At 35.4% G+C, this 22,916-nt stretch overlaps 1 protein-coding gene across 1 annotated transcript in view; it reads left to right on the forward strand.

The window, feature by feature from the left end:
* LOC143230167 (uncharacterized) overlaps positions 1-22,502 on the forward strand; it is a 71,437-nt gene extending 48,935 nt beyond the window's left edge. The window contains exons 10-18 of the mRNA XM_076463246.1: positions 1,909-2,181; positions 4,866-5,039; positions 5,240-5,357; positions 6,913-7,236; positions 8,491-8,660; positions 13,219-13,345; positions 19,398-19,604; positions 20,551-20,684; positions 22,154-22,502. Coding sequence (XP_076319361.1) covers positions 1,909-2,181; positions 4,866-5,039; positions 5,240-5,357; positions 6,913-7,236; positions 8,491-8,660; positions 13,219-13,345; positions 19,398-19,604; positions 20,551-20,684; positions 22,154-22,183 — 1,557 coding nt within the window. The 3' untranslated portion in view covers positions 22,184-22,502. The remainder of the gene's footprint in view (positions 1-1,908; positions 2,182-4,865; positions 5,040-5,239; positions 5,358-6,912; positions 7,237-8,490; positions 8,661-13,218; positions 13,346-19,397; positions 19,605-20,550; positions 20,685-22,153) is intronic.
* The last annotated feature ends 414 nt before the right edge of the window (positions 22,503-22,916 follow it).

Below are 22,916 nucleotides of genomic sequence, written 5' to 3' on the forward strand. Positions count from 1 at the left end.
TCAAATAACACGGAACCAGGACTGGAAAGCCCAACTTCATGTGACTGATGGTGGTTTTTGTACTTACCTGTTAGTCTTCTTGGCGAGTTATGATAATTACAATTACGCTACAGAAAGTCCTTTACAACTGGTATTACTGTAGTTTTTCTCTTAACGTTGTAGACTAGACATAAACATTGGTTTTATACTATTTATGTTTTTTCTATTAAACTTTGTATTGTTTTACCTTAATTTACTTTTAATAATCTTACTTAATTTACTTTTGATTTTTTACTGGATGTTTGGCACAGATAGCCTAGTTGCTTTGTGCCACAAAACAATAATCAACCAACCAATGTCCTTGATTTAGTAAGTACTACTGAAACTATTTATGGATGTTTGGTGGTCACCATAAAATACTTTATATTATGTAACAGTTAGTGATTCTTAGTTTAGTAAGTGCTCTGGAAACTAGGTATGGATGTTTGTTGGTTACCATAAAATATACTACACATCTCAATGCACAAATGAAATGGTCTTTGATGTATTAGGTTCCCTTGAAACCAGCTACAGATTTTCTAGTGTGACCAGAACATATAGTGCAAATTTTGCTGTAGAAGTAGTCCTCAATGTTGTAGGTGTAGTGAAAATATGTATGGATGTTTTGGGGTTGAAGGAAATACTGGTGTTACAACATGGTATGTTTCTATCTCCCAGGAATAGCATTATTCTTATTTAATACAGTGTTGTGGGTGTTATGAAAGGTCTACAGTGCTATGTAATGTGAGATTATGAATATTATTTTTCATTAGAATGTTATCCTTAAAGTAGATGGTAACATTGTTTCACTTTTGTGGAAACTTTATAAAGTTCTGTGCATGATAAAATGATTATTAAACATTCAACACTAATTTGAACAGTGAGTGGTTTTCTGAAGTATAAGGGGTGTTCTCTTTAGTGCTCTGGTCTTGTTCAGACTGTGTTAGGTAAAGTGAAAGGTGTCCATGTTTACTTATTTTCTGAAATCTTCTAGATTGCGATTTAGGATATGTTGTATGAACTGAATAACTGGATGTGAAATATAAGTAATTGTATGTGTCTTGGTCAGTTTATAATATACAAAAGGTCAGTTTATAATATACAAATGGTCAGTTTATAATATACAAATGGTCAATTTATAATATACAAATGGTCAGTTTATAATATACAAATGTTAATTTTGTCAGAAATAACAGTGAAGTACATAAAACAAAAACACCCTCTAGTGTATGTATATTGTAGGAAAGGGTAGAGTGAACCTAGGTAATGATTGAAATGGTTTAATCTCTGAACAAAGAAAATATCAGGGGTATTTGGTCCAGTATTTGTACTATTTTTTAAACGTTTTTCAACAACGTAGTCTTACGTTTATTTTCAATACTTTCCAGCATAATATACTAGTACATTTATTTCCCACAAGGAAGCCAATGATAGAGAACACTAATGTTGCATTTTTGTTTTTACTTCAGAACAAGAATACTGTTGTACCCAAGAGTATATAATAGTCTGTTTGTTTCCCACTAGGAGATGATGGAAAGAGATTTCTAATTTTATAGATGTATTTTCTATATGCTTCAAACCATAAGTAGTGTCTTATGCAATAACATAAATATTGTATGTTCAAATGTGAAACATATATCAAACCAACATTCAGTGGTTCCAACTCTATACAGTTTTCTGTGTAACAACATCTAGTTTCATCAAGATTTGTAAGGTGAACATGAAGAGATTGTGTGTGTATTCTGTCACTTGACAAAAACCGTACAGTGTGTATACATGTATAATTCATTCAACGGTAACACTGATCATAAATGATCATAACCTTATGGGAAAACTGGAAATCATGTTGATGTGTATGCTCACTTTCTTGTTTGGGTTTTATTGAAACAGAGTTCACTACCGCAGGAGATAAATCAACCAGCATATTGTCATTCAGAACTAGAAACTGATCTACAGGCTGACTTATCTGAGGGTGAAATAAATTCTAATTATCAACAGACAGTAACAGAAATGTTACACAGTGATGTCCAAAGTGTTACTAGCAAAGACTTGGATGCTAAGGAAAGGAGCGATACACAGCCGGATTTGCTGAGTCCTGAGGACGTAATTGAAGAAATGGAAAAGATTATTTTGGATCAGTTAGAACAAGAGGAACAGGAACATGTGAGTTATATGAATCAGTTATGAAACCTGTTATTATCAAAATAATTTTTATATTACACAGTTAAATGATTCAATCGAGAAAACAAACTTTATTAGCTGTTTTATGTAACTAAATAAACACATCTTTCCTGGTTTTTATCTCTCTCTTTTAAATATTTTTACAATATCCCAAAATGATTTTTGGCCTTTTTCTATCTTTATTTTTTCCCTGAACACCTACTCTTTAGTTTAAATTTATGTATTACTTCCATCTATCTGTAAACATTTGGACTTGGTGATTTAGTTCTTGTATACTTTAATGTGTTAATAGATTACTGTGTGAACACAGTAACAGTCTCCCTGCTAGTGGAATGTTTTTAATGTTAGCAGCTCCTTCACTTCTGTTTATATTCTTCACATTTGGTGGTATATTATTTACATGTTATTCTTGCATGTAACTAGAGTCTAACTTTTGGGTTCTTCTGTGTTTAGTTTTGATTGAAAAAATTCTATTATATGTACTGTATCTGTTGAATTCTTAGGTTTATATCTGTACAGTGTTTCATCTCTAACAGTGAGATATGATCATGTGTAACATATACATGGGTTTATGATACCCATACATCAGATTTTAAATGTAATTAACTTACTACATTTACTTCTGGCATGTGCTGATTCACAACATTGTTCCCTATATCTAGTGGGTACAAAGTTATTCAAATCTTGTGTACATCTCTGTTGGCAAGGTGTTTCTTAATATTGATTGTAATTCCATGAAGTCTGGTATTGTGAATATTTGTGCACCACTAGTCCAACTGTTTGTTATCTGACATGTGGCTGATTCACAACATTGTTTCTTATATCTAGTGGGTACCAAGTTTTTCAAATTTTGTTTACGTCTCTGTAGGCTAGGTGTTTCTACACCTCTAGACCAAATGAACTATTTCTTATAACATCACCAGTAATACCAAAAGTATTTTCATCTTTACCCTCAAGACTAAATACTACTCTAGGTAGTGTCATCTTGGAAGAAACTAGTCTTAAGAATATGGCCTTTACCTGAAGAGTGACTCTAGTAGCAAGCAGCAAATCACATGAATATGAACTTTACCTCAAGTGTGACTCCAACAGTAAGAAGCTAATCATGTGAATATGACCTTTACCTCAAGTGTGACTCCAGTAGTTAAGAGGCTAATCATGTGAAGGTGACCTTTACCTCAAGTGACTCCAATAGGAAGAGGCTAATCATGTGAATGTGACCTTTACCTCAAGTGTGACTCCAATAGAAAGAGGCTAATCATGTGAATGTGACCTTTACCTCAAGTGTGACTCCAATAGGAAGAGGCTAATCATGCGAATGTGACCTTTACCTCAAGTGTGACTCCAGTAGTAAGAAGCTAATCATGTGAATGTGACCTTTACCTCAAGTGTGACTCCAATAGAAAGAGGCTAATCATGTGAATGTGACCTTTACCTCAAGTGTGACTCCAGTAGTAAGAAGCTAATCGTGTGAGTGTGACCTTTACCTCAAGTGTAACTCCAATAGGAAGAGGCTAATCGTGTGAATGTGACCCTTTACCTCAAGTGTGGCTCCAATAGGAAGAGGCTAGTCATGTGAATGTGACCCTTTATCTCAAGTGACTCCAATAGGAAGAGGCTAATCATGTGAATATGACCTTTACCTCAAGTGTGACTCCAGTAGTTAAGAGGCTAATCATGTGAATGTGACCCTTTACCTCAAGTTACTCCAATAGAAAGAGGCTAATTATGTGAATGTGACCTTTACCTCAAGTGTGACTCCAGTAGTAAGAAGCTAGTCATGTGAATGTGACCCTTTACCTCAAGTGTGACTCCAGTAGTAAGAAGCTAGTCATGTGAATGTGACCCTTTATCTCAAGCAACTCCAATAGGAAGAGGCTAATCATGTGAATATGACCTTTACCTCAAGTGTGACTCCAGTAGTTAAGAGGCTAATCATGTGAATGTGACCCTTTACCTCAAGTTACTCCAATAGGAAGAGGCTAATCATGTGAATGTGACCCTTTACCTCAAGTGTGACTCCAATAGGAAGAGGCTAGTCATGTGAATGTGACCTTTACCTCAAGTGTGACTCCAGTAGTAAGAAGCTAATCATGTGAATGTGACCCTTTACCTCAAGTGTGACTCCAATAAGAAGAGGCTAATCATGTGAATGTGACCCTTTACCTCAAGTGTGACTCCAATAAGAAGAGGCTAATCATGTGAATGTGACCCTTTACCTCAAGTTACTCCAATAGGAAGAGGCTAATCATGTGAATGTGACCCTTTACCTCAAGTTACTCCAATAGGAAGAGGCTAATCATGTGAATGTGACCCTTTATCTCAAGTGACTCCAATAGGAAGAGGCTAATCATGTGAATGTGACCTTTACCTGAAATGTGACTCTACCAGATAGTGCTGTGAGTCAAGTGATGGAAAGCAGTGTTAACATTTATTACTCTTTGTTTCATAAGTTTAACATGAGAGTGATCCATTAGTTGAATGTATTTGGTTAAGGAATCAGTTGATTACATCGTTATTAATTGCCAAGCTTCAGTTACTTTGTTTTTTCTTATTATTATTATTGACAGGCGTTAGAACTGTGTAAGCTACATAATCTGAAACATATCTTTATCATAAGCAGTATAATTATTATTTTGAAAAGTAATGCTTAAATTATCTTCTAGGTTTCTAAAGAAACAGCTGATTTTGATCAGCCAGGCTATCCAGTTGATACTGAAGAGTTTGACAGCATTCTGCTGGCTGAAATAGACATGGCACCTTGTTCAATGGAACCCCCAAAAGAGAAACCTCCACCACCACCAATTGAATCTGAGCTGTCTGATGATGAGGATGTGAAAGTAGGCTAAGTGGCTCCAAAATAATCAGCTATTAATCTGTTTATTAACATATTTCTTAAACAAATTAACATAAGTTTTAAATAAGTGTGTATCTAGTAAATGTTAGTGAGCTAAACAGCACACATAATTACACTTATTTAAACTTTAACTTCTTTATTCTTATCCAGTAGTGAACATATTTAGTACATTTGATATTCTAGGAAGAACCATCCATAAAGTTAAGAGGTGACACTTCAAAAAATGTAAAAAAAGAACTGTTAAAGAGACGATCAGACTTCTTAGGGATCAACTTGCCAGGTGATGATGAATCTGAACCAGGTAAATAGTTATCTTTCAACTGTTAATAAACTTTCTAACCTATTTTGTCATGTAAGTTTAGTAAATGTTACCACATTATGATAAATCTGAACCAGGTAAATGGTTATCTTTCAGCTGTGTGTAACAACACTTTGCAATGCAAAATATTCATACACTTAGATATTACAGGTGTGTTCAGATTGAGAATCTAAGATAAATATATCCTTTGTATGTCATGGGATTAGACAAAAAGGAATATGAATTAACAAGGAGCACCTGGACCATCCAGAAAGGGACCTGCAACAATCATACAAAAGCTGTAATTAGACATCTTGTAGAATGTTAAAATGAAAAATACATAGTGGTAATAGCTGTCCATGTACTGTAGACAACAGTACCTATGGGAAGAATCATCTGGATACAAAGACAGAACACACAGTGTTAAAGTCTCCAGCTGGGGATGTACATGTGATTGGACTATTGACCTCCACCTTTAGATTGATTATGGAAGCTTATAAGGAAGAGTTATGAACAATTTGCAATATAATTGAACTGCAGGGTTATTGTGAAGATGTAGGTTGTCAGGTAGCACATGACCAGATATAGGAATTTAGACTGTAGTGGTTGTGGTTGTATTCCATCCTTCCTGATGCATCAGTTTTTAACCATGTTACACATTAACACATTAATTATGATAAGCATTTGTGCATTGAATGATTATGACATTAGGTAAATGTTTGTTGTTTAAGACTTAGGTCTTTCCGTGAAAGTAGGATTTTGTGTAGACAAACAATTTAAAAAATGATATAAATATTTAAGCCATTTGTGTCTGTAAATGTATCTAGTAATATTATCAAGTAGTTTTTAAATCAGGTAAATAGACTTAGCTCTGAAATCCTTTTCTCATGTTATCAACAGTCATGAGGGGTCAACTTCCACTTATCCAGCACATGTCCAGATAACGTAGCTCTGCCTGCCATAAGCTAGATATTATTGTTGCCATTGTTTCATTGTTTCCAATGAATTAATGAGTAAAATTAAAACTTACTGTTACAGTTGTTTATGCTAGTATCAGAAATTCATTAACTTACACACACACACACACACACACACACCAGGTAATAAGTATCGTTAACACGTAAGTAGAGAACTATTGTCCTGTGTGGTGTTAAATAGAAGCATAGTGTCATTGTTCTAACCTATGTTTAATAGGAGAGTGTTATTTACTTTCAAGTAAGCATTTATTCTAAGTGTTCTTTAGTTCGTTATTCAAGCATTTCTCTGGAAAAATAAAAAAGAAAGCTTGGACAGTCATGTCTGTGAATGTTCTAAGGTATTGTCATAACTATGTAGTATTTGTTGAACATTTTGAGTCAAGGCTACTTAGTGTTCACTAAACACTTTGAGTTAACATTGTGGCTATGTAGCAGTGTTTTTTAACATTATTTTTAGTTGTTCCAGATATCTAACTTATGAAATAAATGTTGTCATTTTCTTTTTTCTTTGAAACACCAAGCTAAATGCATCATGGGTGTTACCATCCTTGATAATAAATATTGTTTGGATCCATACTTAGATGAACAGGTTATCCAGCCACCACCTGCCATCGAGGAACTCCTGGTATCCGAACGAGAATTACAACGACAGCAACGTCTACAACTGCAGACAGACTTACGACTTAACAGTCAAGAGTCTGAACAGACTGAAAACTTGTTGAGTCTACAGAGGTCAAAGAGCCAAACAGAACTTGACACAAGAAACCAACCACAATATCAGAGACAGCATAGCTACCCTGGTGATCAGTGCTTGGAAGAAGATGACGAGGAAATTGCACGAAAAGAAAGGGAAATTATTGAAAATCTAGAACGGGAAGAGAGAAATCAACATGAAATAGAGAAGGGTAAAGTTTTATGTATATACTTGTGGTATATGCAATAACAAATTTGTTGTCAATTTTAAGCCTAAAGCTCTCACCTGTTGTCCTTTAAAATGTGTTAAACGCAGTTTTGTGTTTTGTTTGAGTTGCATTTATTAGTCTTCATAGCTATCTGTCCCTCATTGTGTAATACAAACTGTCCTTGTTGTGTTATACAAGGTGAATAACAGTTTGTTGTGTGTTATCTGTCTTCAGCTATCTGTCCCTGTTGTGTTATACAAGGTGAATAACAGTTTGTTGTGTGTTATCTGTCTTCAGCTATCTGTCCCTGTTGTGTTATACAAGATGAATAATAACAGTTTGTTGTGTGGTACCTGTCTTCAGCTATCTGTCCCTGTTGTGTTATACAAGATGAATAATAACAGTTTGTTGTGTGGTACCTGTCTTCAGCTATCTGTCCCTGTTGTGTTATACAAGATAAATAATAACAGTTTGTTGTGTGGTACCTGTCTTCAGCTATCTGTCCCTGTTGTGTTATACAAGATAAATAACAACAGTTTGTTGTGTGGTACCTGTCTTCAGCTATCTGTCCCTGTTGTGTTATACAAGATAAATAACAACAGTTTGTTGTGTGGTACCTGTGTTCAGCTATCTGTCCCTTTGTGTTATACAAGATAAATAACAACAGTTTGTTGTGTGGTACCTGTGTTCAGCTATCTGTCCCTTTGTGTTATACAAGATGAATAATAACAGTTTGTTGTGTGGTACCTGTGTTCAGCTATCTGTCCCTGTTGTGTTATACAAGATAAATAATAACAGTTTGTTGTGTGGTACCTGTCTTCAGCTATCTGTCCCTGTTGTGTTATAAAAGATAAATAACAACAGTTTGTTGTGTGGTACCTGTCTTCAGCTATCTGTCCCTGTTGTGTTATACAAGATAAATAACAACAGTTTGTTGTGTGGTACCTGTGTTCAGCTATCTGTCCCTTTGTGTTATACAAGATAAATAACAACAGTTTGTTGTGTGGTACCTGTGTTCAGCTATCTGTCCCTTTGTGTTATACAAGATGAATAATAACAGTTTGTTGTGTGGTACCTGTCTTCAGCTATCTGTCCCTGTTGTGTTATACAAGATGAATAATAACAGTTTGTTGTGTGGTACCTGTGTTCAGCTATCTGTCCCTTTGTGTTATACAAGATGAATAATAACATTTTGTTGTGTGGTACCTTTTTGTATTTATTAATTGTCTGATGAATGAATCATTTGTTTATTACCAGATGAGCAAGAGCTGAGTATTGCTGATCAACCAGGTTGTGTAATGGAAGAAGATGAGAGGATTCAAAGACTTCAGGAAGAAAGGAGAAGAATGTCGGAAGAACGAATGAGGATGGAGGAGCAACGGATGAGAATGGAAGAAGAGAGTCAGTTCTCAGACAGACAGAGAGGGGTATAACAACTGGTGATATCTTTATCCTAGTTAGCTCTATTTTCAAATAGATTTATGGCGATATTTTGTAAAGTGTGACTTGCTTGTCGGAAAGCAGTAATTTTAGTGATTATGAAGTAGGTGTCATTAGCTGTTTATATACTTATTTAATAATATCTTGTTTGGAGAAAAACAAAAACTATACATTTTTGAAACCTGTTTCAATTTGTATCAGTTTTCAATATATTTTCACTAAGAGATTTCAAATATTTATACCTTAAAGCTTATAGGGTTAATTAAAATAATAGTAAAGGGTATTGGTCTACAAGGTATGTGATTGTTGCTTAGCAACTTAGCCTTTAAACATTCTTTGTGCAGTAAAAGTTTGAATTCTTAATAGGAAATATGGCTTTATGTAGTAAATAAGAAGTACAGTGATACCATTCAACAATATTATACAGGTATTCAGTAGTGCCAGGAACGTTAATTTAATTAATAACTCCTGGTAAGTAAACATTCACTACTGTATATTACCTCCACTCAAACATTCACTACTGTATATTACCTCCACTCAAACATTCACTACTGTATATTACCTCCACTCAAACATTCACTACTGTATATTACCTCCACTCAAACATTCACTACTGTATATTACCTCCACTCAAACATTCACTACTGTATATTACCTCCACTCAAACATTCACTACTGTATATTACCTCCACTCAAACATTCACTACTGTATATTACCTCCACTCAAACATTCACTGCTGTATATTACCTCCACTCAAACATTCACTACTGTATATTACCTCCACTCAAACATTCACTACTGTATATTACCTCCACTCAAACATTCACTACTGTATATTACCTCCACTCAAACATTCACTACTGTATATTACCTCCACTCAAACATTCACTACTGTATATTACCTCCACTCATAGCTATTTTCATTCAGTGCTGCACTCTATATGCACAAAATTTTTTGCATGCCACAAGCCTTGAGTTCCCATATTAACCCACAATCAAGTTGTTTCAACTGCACATTAATCATCATGCAATAACCAACTATCAATACTGGTGTGACACATTCTACTAATGCATGTGACTCCCTATATTCAAGTCGACCAGACAATCACTTCTTGTTAGGCAGATGTTTTCCACATTTTTTTAGTGAAGTAGTGATTTACTTGATCTGTTTATTTGCTACAGTTTTCTGTAGATGTTTGCTACAATAACATACATTTGTTTATTGTTTTTAATCATTATTGATTTCCTCACAGTTTAAGATGAATAATGAAGCTTGCATTTTACAACATCTGATGTTATGAGTACTACCCTTACACTACTCCTGTTGTACTTGACCAATGTCCACCTACTACAGCACTCTGCTGATACACTTTTCCTTCTTCTGCCTCCTTGATCATCTTGTGGTCTTTGGCCTTGTCCCTTCACATGTGGTTTTGTTAGCTTTTGGATCATATTGAAAAGAATGCTGTCTTTTCTACCTTCCCTTCCCTTATCTTCCATATTGCTCCTTTTCTCCAGTGTGGAAACTTTCAGACTACATTTCACTCTTTAGTCTTTGGCTACTCATTTTTCTTATACCATTTTTCATCCTGTAACCTCTGTCCTTTGACAGTTCCAACCACTAGGAGTTTGAAATTTTGCTGTACATCTCAAAGCTTGTTTCATTGTCACCAGCAGTTCCAGTGACATTTAGGTAGTTTTCAATCCAGTGGATGTGTGTTTGGACAATTTTTATTCCCCTGTGGAAATTATTCACTACTGATTATTAGTTGATCCAAGTTTTGTCATAAGGACTTTTCATCCTTTTCCTTTCCCCTTCACCTTTTGATCCATATATTTATTTCCTTCCTATTATCTCAGGATCCAGCTACCCGATAGAATATATTCAATGTTAAGTTCACTCTTTTGTCACAGAAAGCTATCATGTTCATCAGCCAACCGTTTCCAGCATTTTACTTCAAGTTTTTTGTTATGTGATCCTCCTAACCTTCCTCAACACAGCCTGCTGCTAACAGTAGCAGCTCATGTTGGTTGGATTCTACAATTGGGGAACTTTTCTTTTGATTACTCACCATCTTATCCACTTGGATGTATTTTTTAACATCACCCTCATTTAGACCCATTTCTTTTCTGTTTGATAGTGATTTGAGTCCTCCATGCATTTACTGCTTCCTCAACGTCTGTACAAAATATTCTGTCATTTTTAGAGACCTGGACTTCTTGGATGATTTTTCTTTGGAATTGAGTACATATTCATTCTCCTCAAAGATCTCTGCATGGCCCATAGAATCGTACTGTAGATCCCTTGAACTTCCCAATTACCTTTCCTTCTTCCCTTACAAACTGTCTGCATTGGTGGTGGAAAAGGACTACTTTCTCCAGTACTTCTAGATTTGTTTCAAACCACAGATACTTCTCTCCCACATTGGAGAGTGTTGATCTATCAACAAAGGTCTTAGATTACATCTTACCATTTCAACATTTTGGACCTTATGGCATTACAACATTTTCTTGTAATAGTATGCTTTATTCTGACATTTCCATCATTTTGGCCTATTTGCTATGGAAGCACCCATTCCTTTTCTCTTTTACGTCAAATATTGGGCCCATATGCTGTGGATGAATTCTCTCTCATGTTCAGAGTGCTATTCACCATGTAGCACGTAATTTTTCAAAATCTGACCATGAAATGGTTTCTTGACCTTCAGGTAACTATGCAGTCATTGAGGTACTCCAGCACCAAGTTACCTCTTTTTGACCTCTGGTTCTTCATTTTCAGACACTGGCAATAGGTTTTCCTAGTCATGACTGGACCAGCCAATTTTCTTAACATTTCTTTAAGATTCATTGGCTTCTTTGTCATGTGGTTCTTCCTGTTTGATTTTTCCTACTCAGAAGTTTAGCAGCTCATGAGGATTATTCTTCCTTCTCCCCTTTTTCACATGTTTATTCCCAGTCTGATTTGGATAGACTTCAATGTCCAGTATGTGCTCTTTGTTGTTCCATTTCTTGCATAACCTCATTTTGCAATTACCATTTCACCTTTACATTCTCTGGCATTGTTCATCTGTACATGAACTTTCTTATTTCACCATTGAGTTGAGACTATCAACTACTTTCTTTGTTTATTCCTTCCAGTTTTTTTTACTTCCAGAATTCTGTTCCAAGTGTCTTTACTTGGGATTGGGCACCTTCCTTTTTTCTGGAGTCTTACCCCTGTCATCCATTGGAGGAAACTCTTCAGTCAGGTTTGTGTTGTACTTTTCATGTGTTCATTTCTTATTGTCATCATTAGGTAGCTGTTTCTTCTTCTTGGATGGTATCTCTTTACACCTGCTGCCATCCTACAAACTTTGGTGTGGCTGTGTAATTTATCTTTTCTACATATATTTTTCCTCCTGGGGGACCTGTCCTCTTTAGGATTCAGATTTTGCTAAATGGTGAGCATTGCCTGTTCATGTACACTTTCCGTATCTCAAATCTGTACTTTAAGGCCAAGATGAATTAATATACACATGGTCAATAATGCATACTGTTGAGATGGAGTGTTCCACAAGATTGTTAATAGGTTTTTCCCTCACAATATATTTGCTTCAATGATATGCCTATTCCATACCATACCACCCAATGAACTTATAAGAAGGAGGAAAACTGCCCAATCCTGCTGTCCTTTCAATTGAATAAATCAGAAATTGTCTATTTTTTTAGTATAGGGTTTTCATGGTCACCGACTGCACTGTCTCCAGTATTGGTGCTCGTTTAGACTCTACAAGTTTTAATCCATCTTGCACCATAATTTGGATGCATGTGCAGTTGTGGATTTTCTGCTGAATTTTTCTTTCCCTTTTGATTGTACTCCTTCCATGTATGTGACACCTATTTCCACACTGACTGCAAGGTATACTTAGTACCAAAGTGGGGTGGTCTCCCACACACATTTCTATCCCTCGCACCAGTCCCTCCACCTATTCAATGTAGAATTCTGGCTATACACATGAGAGGAGTTAATGTTGCACTTCTACTGGTGGAGGGTTGTCACATGATGATTTATTTGCAAGACACAAACTCCCATGTGTCCCACCATCAATGTGGTTCAAGCAAGGCTTGTGGCACATGAAAAAAATATCTTATAGAGTGCAGCATTGAATGAGAATAGTGAAACATGTAACAGGAGGTGAGTACCTATCATACATTTATAGTATAGGAAAATAAAAACCTTTGAGAATACAAATGGTAAGAGTAGTATGAACAGGTAAATTAAAAGTTAAATAAATTATTGTCAGATTATAAGAAATTGTTTGAAAAATATTCCTTGCATCAATCTCGTAATTATGTTCATTATAACAATGACGTTATTAATAATAATTCTTCAGTGTTGAATAAATGTAAACAAATCTGTGTTGTTGAAACACTATAGATATGTTTGTTTGTGTAAAACTGAAAGGGTTTTGGAGAAAATAATTATTTTACTGTAAGTAACTAACACAAGATTATGGACTCTTAACAGTTTTAAAAGGATTTCATTTGTTTAATTTTGTTTAAAGGCAATGTTTGAGGATGATAGTAAAGCAGTTAATCCAACTGGAAACCCTGTTTTTCAACCAGAACATAGTTACCAGTTTGTCCAGTATCAGTGCAAAGGCAATGTGAGAACAACAGTCCCCACTAATGGTCAGTGTCATCATGTATATAAAACTTTCCTAGTTTTTGTGTTAAGCTGAAACACAAAAGTTAAATGTTAAGGTTACAGCATGAAAGTTCAGATGAAGTCCAGTAACTGTTTGTTTAATCTAGACTTATTAGAAGATGAAGATATTATGTCACTGGTGAAGGAGATCCTTCTAGTCCTTCAAACATTTAACAGTCAATAAACAGCTGTTGAACTGTACTCACCATGTAGGTAACTGAATTTTACTTAAATAAGCATGTATTGATCAAATATAAACCATTGTCATGGGTAGTTGCCTATACAGTTATCTAAGTCTAATTACAAACTCGGAGCCCCTGTAGTTCTGTTTCTTTAAGACATAAGCAACTGAAATGTTGAACAAAAAACAGTTACAACTAATTATATACCTGTTACATATGTATAGACAAGACAAGTTGTATACCGTATAGACAAGTTGTATACAGTATAGACAAGTGCCACCTGTTACATATGTATACAGTACAGACAAGTGCCATGACAACCAATGAAACTTCTTTTGAATACTTGTTATTAACAGACTCACTGTACAACATCCTATGTATACCGTAGACAAGTTGTATAGACAAGTGTATATACGTATAGACAAGTGCCATGACAACCAATGAAACTTCTTTTGAATACTTATTATTAACAGACTCACTGTACAACATCCTATGTATACAGTATAGACAAGTGCCATGACAACCAATGAAACTTCTTGAATACTTATTATTAACAGACTCACTGTACAACATCCTATGTATACAGTATAGACAAGTGCCATGACAACCAATGAAACTTCTTGAATACTTATTATTAACAGACTCACTGTACAACATCCTATGTATACAGTATAGACAAGTGCCATGACAACCAATGAAACTTCTTGAATACTTATTATTAACAGACTCACTGTACAACATCCTATGTATACCTATGACAAGTTGTATACCGTACAGACAAGTTGTATACCGTATAGACAAGTGCCATGACAACCAATGAAACTTCTTGAATACTTATTATTAACAGACTCACTGTACAACATCCTATGTATACCGTATAGACAAGTGCCATGACAACCAATGAAACTTCTTTTGAATACTTATTATTAACAGACTCACTGTACAACATCCTATGTATACCGTATAGACAAGTGCCATGACAACCAATGAAACTTCTTTTGAATACTTATTATTAACAGACTCACTGTACAACATCCTATGTATACAGTATAGACAAGTGCCATGACAACCAATGAAACTTCTTTTGAATACTTATTATTAACAGACTCACTGTACAACATCCTATGTATACAGTATAGACAAGTGCCATGACAACCAATGAAACTTCTTTTGAATACTTATTATTAACAGACTCACTGTACAACATCCTATGTATACAGTATAGACAAGTGCCATGACAACCAATGAAACTTCTTTTGAATACTTGTTATTAACAGACTCACTGTACAACATCCTATGTATACCGTATAGACTAGTTGTATACCGTACAGACAAGTTGCTATGACAAGTGCCATGACAACCAATGAAACTTCTTGAATACTTATTATTAACAGACTCACTGTACAACATCCTATGTATACCGTATAGACAAGTGCCATGACAACCAATGAAACTTCTTGAATACTTATTATTAACAGACTCACTGTACAACATCCTATGTATACCGTATAGACAAGTGCCATGACAACCAATGAAACTTCTTTTGAATACTTATTATTAACAGACTCACTGTACAACATCCTATGTATACAGTATAGACAAGTGCCATGACAACCAATGAAACTTCTTTTGAATACTTATTATTAACAGACTCACTGTACAACATCCTATGTATACAGTATAGACAAGTGCCATGACAACCAATGAAACTTCTTGAATACTTGTTATTAACAGACTCACTGTACAACATCCTATGTATACCGTATAGACAAGTGCCATGACAACCAATGAAACTTCTTTTGAATACTTATTATTAACAGACTCACTGTACAACATCCTATGTATACCGTATAGACAAGTTGTATACCATACAGACAAGTTGTATACCGATAAGTGCCATGACAACCAATGAAACTTCTTTTGAATACTTATTATTAACAGACTCACTGTACAACATCCTATGTATACAGTATAGACAAGTGCAAGTTGTATACAGTATAGACAAGTGCCATGACAACCAATGAAACTTCTTTTGAATACTTATTATTAACAGACTCACTGTACAACATCCTATGTATACCGTATAGACAAGTGCCATGACAACCAATGAAACTTCTTTTGAATACTTGTTATTAACAGACTCACTGTACAACATCCTATGTATACAGTATAGACAAGTGCCATGACAACCAATGAAACTTCTTGAATACTTATTATTAACAGACTCACTGTACAACATCCTATGTATACCGTATAGACAAGTTGTATACCATGACAAGTTGTATACCAATGATGACAACCAATGAAACTTCTTTTGAATACTTGTTATTAACAGACTCACTGTACAACATCCTATGTATACCGTATAGACAAGTGCCATGACAACCAATGAAACTTCTTGAATACTTGTTATTAACAGACTCACTGTACAACATCCTATGTATACAGTTGTATACCGTACAGACAAGTTGTATACCATAGACAAGTGCCATGACAACCAATGAAACTTCTTTTGAATACTTATTATTAACAGACTCACTGTACAACATCCTATGTATACAGTATAGACAAGTGCCATGACAACCAATGAAACTTCTTGAATACTTATTATTAACAGACTCACTGTACAACATCCTATGTATACCGTATAGTATACCGACAGACAAGTGCCATGACAACCAATGAAACTTCTTTTGAATACTTATTATTAACAGACTCACTGTACAACATCCTATGTATACCGTATAGACAAGTGCCATGACAACCAATGAAACTTCTTGAATACTTATTATTAACAGACTCACTGTACAACATCCTATGTATACCGTACAGACAAGTTGTATACCGTTACAGACAAGTTGTATAGACAAGTGCCATGACAACCAATGAAACTTCTTTTGAATACTTGTTATTAACAGACTCACTGTACAACATCCTATGTATACCGTATAGACAAGTGCCATGACAACCAATGAAACTTCTTGAATACTTATTATTAACAGACTCACTGTACAACATCCTATGTATACAGTATAGACAAGTGCCATGACAACCAATGAAACTTCTTTTGAATACTTATTATTAACAGACTCACTGTACAACATCCTATGTATACCGTATAGACAAGTGCCATGACAACCAATGAAACTTCTTGAATACTTATTATTAACAGACTCACTGTACAACATCCTATGTATACCGTATGTATACCGTACAGACAAGTTGTATACCCATGACAACCAATGAAACTTCTTTTGAATACTTATTATTAACAGACTCACTGTACAACATCCTATGTATACAGACAAGTTGTATACCGACAAGTGCAAGTGCCATGACAACCAATGAAACTTCTTTTGAATACTTGTTATTAACAGACTCACTGTACAACATCCTATGTATACCGTATAGACAAGTGCCATGACAACCAATGAAACTTCTTTTGAATACTTATTATTAACAGACTCACTGTACAACATCCTATGTATACCGTATAGACAAGTTGTATACCGTACAGACAAGTGCCATGACAACCAATGAAACTTCTTTTGAATACTTATTATTAACAGACTCACTGTACAACATCCTATGTATACCGTATAGACAAGTTGTATACCATGTATACAATAGACAAGTGCCATGACAACCAATGAAACTTCTTTTGAATACTTATTATTAACAGACTCACTGTACAACATCCTATGTATACAGTATAGACAAGTTGTATACCGTACAGACAAGTTGTATACAGTATAGACAAGTGCCATGACAACCAATGAAACTTCTTGAATACTTATTATTAACAGACTCACTGTACAACATCCTATGTATACCGTATAGACAAGTGCCATGACAACCAATGAAACTTCTTTTGAATACTTGTTATTAACAGACTCACTGTACAACATCCTATGTATACAGTATAGACAAGTGCCATGACAACCAATGAAACTTCTTTTGAATACTTATTATTAACAGACTCACTGTACAACATCCTATGTATACAGTATAGACAAGTGCCATGACAACCAATGAAACTTCTTTTGAATACTTATTATTAACAGACTCACTGTACAACATCCTATGTATACAGTATAGACAAGTGCCATGACAACCAATGAAACTTCTTTTGAATACTTGTTATTAACAGACTCACTGTACAACATCCTATGTATACAGTATAGACAAGTGCCATGACAACCAATGAAACTTCTTTTGAATACTTATTATTAACAGACTCACTGTACAACATCCTATGTATACAGTATAGACAAGTGCCATGACAACCAATGAAACTTCTTTTGAATACTTATTATTAACAGACTCACTGTACAACATCCTATGTATACCGTATAGACAAGTTGTATACCGTACAGACAAGTTGTATACAGTATAGACAAGTGCCATGACAACCAATGAAACTTCTTTTGAATACTTATTATTAACAGACTCACTGTACAACATCCTATGTATACAGTATAGACAAGTGCCATGACAACCAATGAAACTTCTTTTGAATACTTATTATTAACAGACTCACTGTACAACATCCTATGTATACCGTATAGACAAGTTGTATACCGTACAGACAAGTTGTATACCGTATAGACAAGTGCCATGACAACCAATGAAACTTCTTTTGAATACTTATTATTAACAGACTCACTGTACAACATCCTATGTATACCGTATAGACAAGTTGTATACCGTACAGACAAGTTGTATACAGTATAGACAAGTGCCATGACAACCAATGAAACTTCTTTTGAATACTTATTATTAACAGACTCACTGTACAACATCCTATGTATACAGTATAGACAAGTGCCATGACAACCAATGAAACTTCTTTTGAATACTTGTTATTAACAGACTCACTGTACAACATCCTATGTATACAGTATAGACAAGTGCCATGACAACCAATGAAACTTCTTGAATACTTGTTATTAACAGACTCACTGTACAACATCCTATGTATACAGTATAGACAAGTGCCATGACAACCAATGAAACTTCTTGAATACTTATTATTAACAGACTCACTGTACAACATCCTATGTATACAGTATAGACAAGTTGTATACCGTACAGACAAGTTGTATACCGTATAGACAAGTGCCATGACAACCAATGAAACTTCTTTTGAATACTTATTATTAACAGACTCACTGTACAACATCCTATGTATACCGTATAGACAAGTTGTATACCATTACAGACAAGTTGTATACCGTATAGACAAGTGCCATGACAAGAAACTTCTTGAATACTTATTATTAACAGACTCACTGTACAACATCCTATGTATACCGTATAGACAAGTGCCATGACAACCAATGAAACTTCTTTTGAATACTTATTATTAACAGACTCACTGTACAACATCCTATGTATACCATATAGACAAGTGCCATGACAACCAATGAAACTTCTTTTGAATACTTGTTATTAACAGACTCACTGTACAACATCCTATGTATACAGTATAGACAAGTGCCATGACAACCAATGAAACTTCTTTTGAATACTTATTATTAACAGACTCACTGTACAACATCCTATGTATACAGTATAGCAAGTGCCATGACAACCAATGAAACTTCTTGAATACTTGTTATTAACAGACTCACTGTACAACATCCTAGCCATAGGCCTACTTCAGATACACACCAGTAAGGAACTGCTATTACTATTAAGTTGAACCTGAAGTTGGCTTATGTCCAGAACATAATACTCTAAGTTTATGATAAAAGTTTCAGTTTTGTTCTCTCTCATCAAGTGATGGTTATCACTCTTAGACAAGTACTGACTTCATTCATTGAAGTGAAATCTTTCTCTCTATTCTACACAGTATCCACAGATGCTGCTTACCAGAAAATTTGGACCCAGAGAGACAGTGGAGAACCTTCTGTTAGGGACAGTTACAAGTCCCATAGCCCAACAGAAGAGAATGTTTGGGCTAGAGGAGAGATGATCCGGGCAAGTCGAAAGCCTCAGGGATTGGACCAACAGCCTTTCGTAGAAACTCTGAATGTTAATGAACAGGAGACCATTACTGGTGCGTTAGATGTATTAAATGTAACGTAGAATAGCAAGAAGGTTTATGTAAATGTTGATTGGAAATGTGTGTGTGGATAGAAACTATACAGTATAAAGAAATACTGCTGCCCAACAACAAACATTACAGGTGATTTTTGTACAAGTTTTAGTGGAGAGAAGACATAACAGAAACATCAATGTAGAAGCCGGAATTGTAAGAATTCCATTTGACAACCTGCGTTATCAACTTACTGAAAGGTTTGTCATATTATGTGACCTTATCTTTCATACAAGATATCCCAACAACACATAACAATTCTTTCCCATCAGTCTTGGTTAGGTGGTCAGGGCACTTGACTGGTAATCTGAGGGTTGCGGGTTCGAATTCCTGTCACACCAAACATGCTCGTCATTTCAACTGTGGGGGCATTATAATGTGATGGTCAATCCCATTATTCATTTGTAAAAGAGTAGCCCAAGAGTAGGTGGTGGGTGGTAATGATTAGCTGCCTTCCCTCTAGTCTTACACTGCTAAATTAGGGACAGCCAGTGCAGATAGGCCTTATGTAGCTTTGTTAAAAATTGAAAAACAAACAGTCTTGGTTACTGATAGATGTTCCAAGGAAGGAAGGAGCCAAGAATATCATTTATGTAAAGGTCAGGTAATATTACTGATAGAAGAAGTAATATGGAGCCTAGAATATCATTATCACTACAATAATTTATTCAAATGATAATTCACGGAAACTTTATAATCAGTTGTGTGAGTATTGATTCAATAAAAATTTTTTCAGTTCAATAATAAATAAATGAGGGTTTTTGGTAATTTATACATATAGTGTACATTATTCAAACTTATGAAATATTTTACGGACTGTACTAGTTATACGGACATTGAATCAGAGAAACTGTAATTAGCTCGAATCAAACAAATGCTTATGGTCAATTGATTTTTCCTCATATAGCTCAAGAAAAGACAGAAGTTTCAGCTCCAGATCCTAGCCAAGCACAGTTTCGTAGCAAAGCCTCCCTACAGGATCTCGGTGTTCCACCCAGAGCCAAGATAATCCAAAATGAACAATCTTGGATAAAAAACAAAGTTGGTAGTCTCTATATTTTTGTCAGGACTATTACATGTACATGATAAGAGGAATAGCTAATGTTAGTAACTGTCACAGGAAGTTTTTGAACAATGTAAATATCACATTGCAAGGTAGTGTTAGATTACAGTTGTTCTGTAATTAGACTACAACTCAAAAGGTGGTGTTAGATTACAGTTGTTCTGTAATTAGACTACAACTCAAAAGGTGGTGTTAGATTACAGTTGTTCTGTAATTAGACTACAACTCAAAAGGTGATGTTAGATTACAGTTGTTCTGTAATTAGACTACAACTCAAAAGGTGGTGTAGGATTACAGTTGATCTGTAATTAGACTACAACTCAAAAGGTGGTGTTAGATTAAAGTTGTTCTGTAATTAGGCCACAAGTCGAAAGGTGGTGTTAGATTACAGTTGTTCAATTGACTACAACTCAAATGGTGGTGTTAGATTAGTTGTTCTGTAATTAGACTACAACTCAAAAGGTGGTGTTAGATTAAAGTTGTTCTGTAATTAGGCCACAAGTCGAAAGGTGGCGTTAGATTACAGTTGTCCCATAATTAGGCCACAAGTCGAAAGGTGGCGTTAGATTACAGTTGTCCCATAATTAGGCCACAAGTCGAAAGGTGGCGTTAGATTACAGTTGTCCCATAATTAGGCCACAAGTCGAAAGGTGGCGTTAGATTACAGTTGTCCCATAATTAGGCCACAAGTTGAAAGGTGGCGTTAGATTACAGTTGTCCCATAATTAGGCCACAAGTTGAAAGGTGGCATTAGATTACAGTTGTCCCATAATTAGGCCACAAGTCGAAAGGTGGCATTAGATTACAGTTGTCCCATAATTAGGCCATAAGTCGAAAGGTGGCGTTAGATTACAGTTGTCCCATAATTAGGCCATTACAGTTGTCCCAGTTAGCGAAAGGTGGCATTAGATTACAGTTGTCCCATAATTAGGCCACAAGTCGAAAGGGTGGCGTTAGATTACAGTTGTCCCATAATTAGGCCACAAGTCGAAGGTGGCGTTAGATTACAGTTGTCCCATAATTAGGCCACAAGTTGAAAGGTGGCGTTAGATTACAGTTGTCCCATAATTAGGCCATAAGTCGAAGGTGGCGTTAGATTACAGTTGTCCCATAATTAGGCCACAAGTCGAAAGGTGGCGTTAGATTACAGTTGTCCCATAATTAGGCCACAAGTTGAAAGGTGGCGTTAGATTACAGTTGTCCCATAATTAGGCCATAAGTCAAAAGGTGGCGTTAGATTACAGTTGTCCCATAATTAGGCCATAAGTCAAAAGGTGGCTTTGGTTCCAGTATATAACGTTAAAGTATGTATTAAGAATTACTGAAGTTGGAAAGGATGTTTAGGTAGTGATATTATACGAGCTGTGTAACACACATAAAATACTAAGGTTAGTTTTCCAATATTACTAATGTTTTGTGTTCTGAAATATGACAATGTTTACTGTAGGTCATGAAGAGGCGGTCAGACCCCCACTGAGAGAACAGAGGTACAATCTAAATCACTGGCTAATCCAGGAAGCAGAGATGAGACGAATTACAGAACAAAATGAGAGACAGAGACTTGGATCATCAAGTGACCCTCAGGTGTTGCATGGTAGGAGGTCTGCACCAGTGTATCCTCTCTCTAATAGTGATTGGGTTGTGACTAGAACAAACAGAAACCTCCCTAGGCCTGTCTCTATGCCTCCCCACACAGTTGCTCAACATTCTTGTGATCGTGGTCCAGATGAGTTTTGGAAGCTTCAGTCTTCCGTCTCCATCGGACAGACCAGAAGCCATTCTCATGGAAACCTGAACTACAGGAATGAGTTTGGTCAGCCTGCTACTACATCCAATACCAGATACAGTCGAGGGTTTCCTGAACATCAGGAGCACATGCTCTCTGTGAGTGGAAGGAAACGGTGTTCTCATTGTAGTGAAGAGCTAGGTATGTAGTTCATTTATGTGTGAGCTCTGAGACATCAGAACTATAAATCTTTTACAGGTCAACCTTTTAAAAAAAAAATACATTTTTCTATTATTATTACAACTTCGTGGGTAGAGTGCATAATATACAGATATAGTAAACTTTGGTTAATGAGAGATATAGCTAGAATAATATAAGTTTCAAAAACAGTAAACTGCCTATATTTGTAAATAATGACTAGAAGTCTGACATGTTGCATGATAAATGACAGTTTTTGCACAACCAGTCAGATGACATCACTTCC

The sequence above is a fragment of the Tachypleus tridentatus genome, chromosome 10 (genome assembly GCF_004210375.1).
Source record: "Tachypleus tridentatus isolate NWPU-2018 chromosome 10, ASM421037v1, whole genome shotgun sequence".
Taxonomy (NCBI): Eukaryota; Metazoa; Arthropoda; class Merostomata; order Xiphosura; family Limulidae; genus Tachypleus; species Tachypleus tridentatus.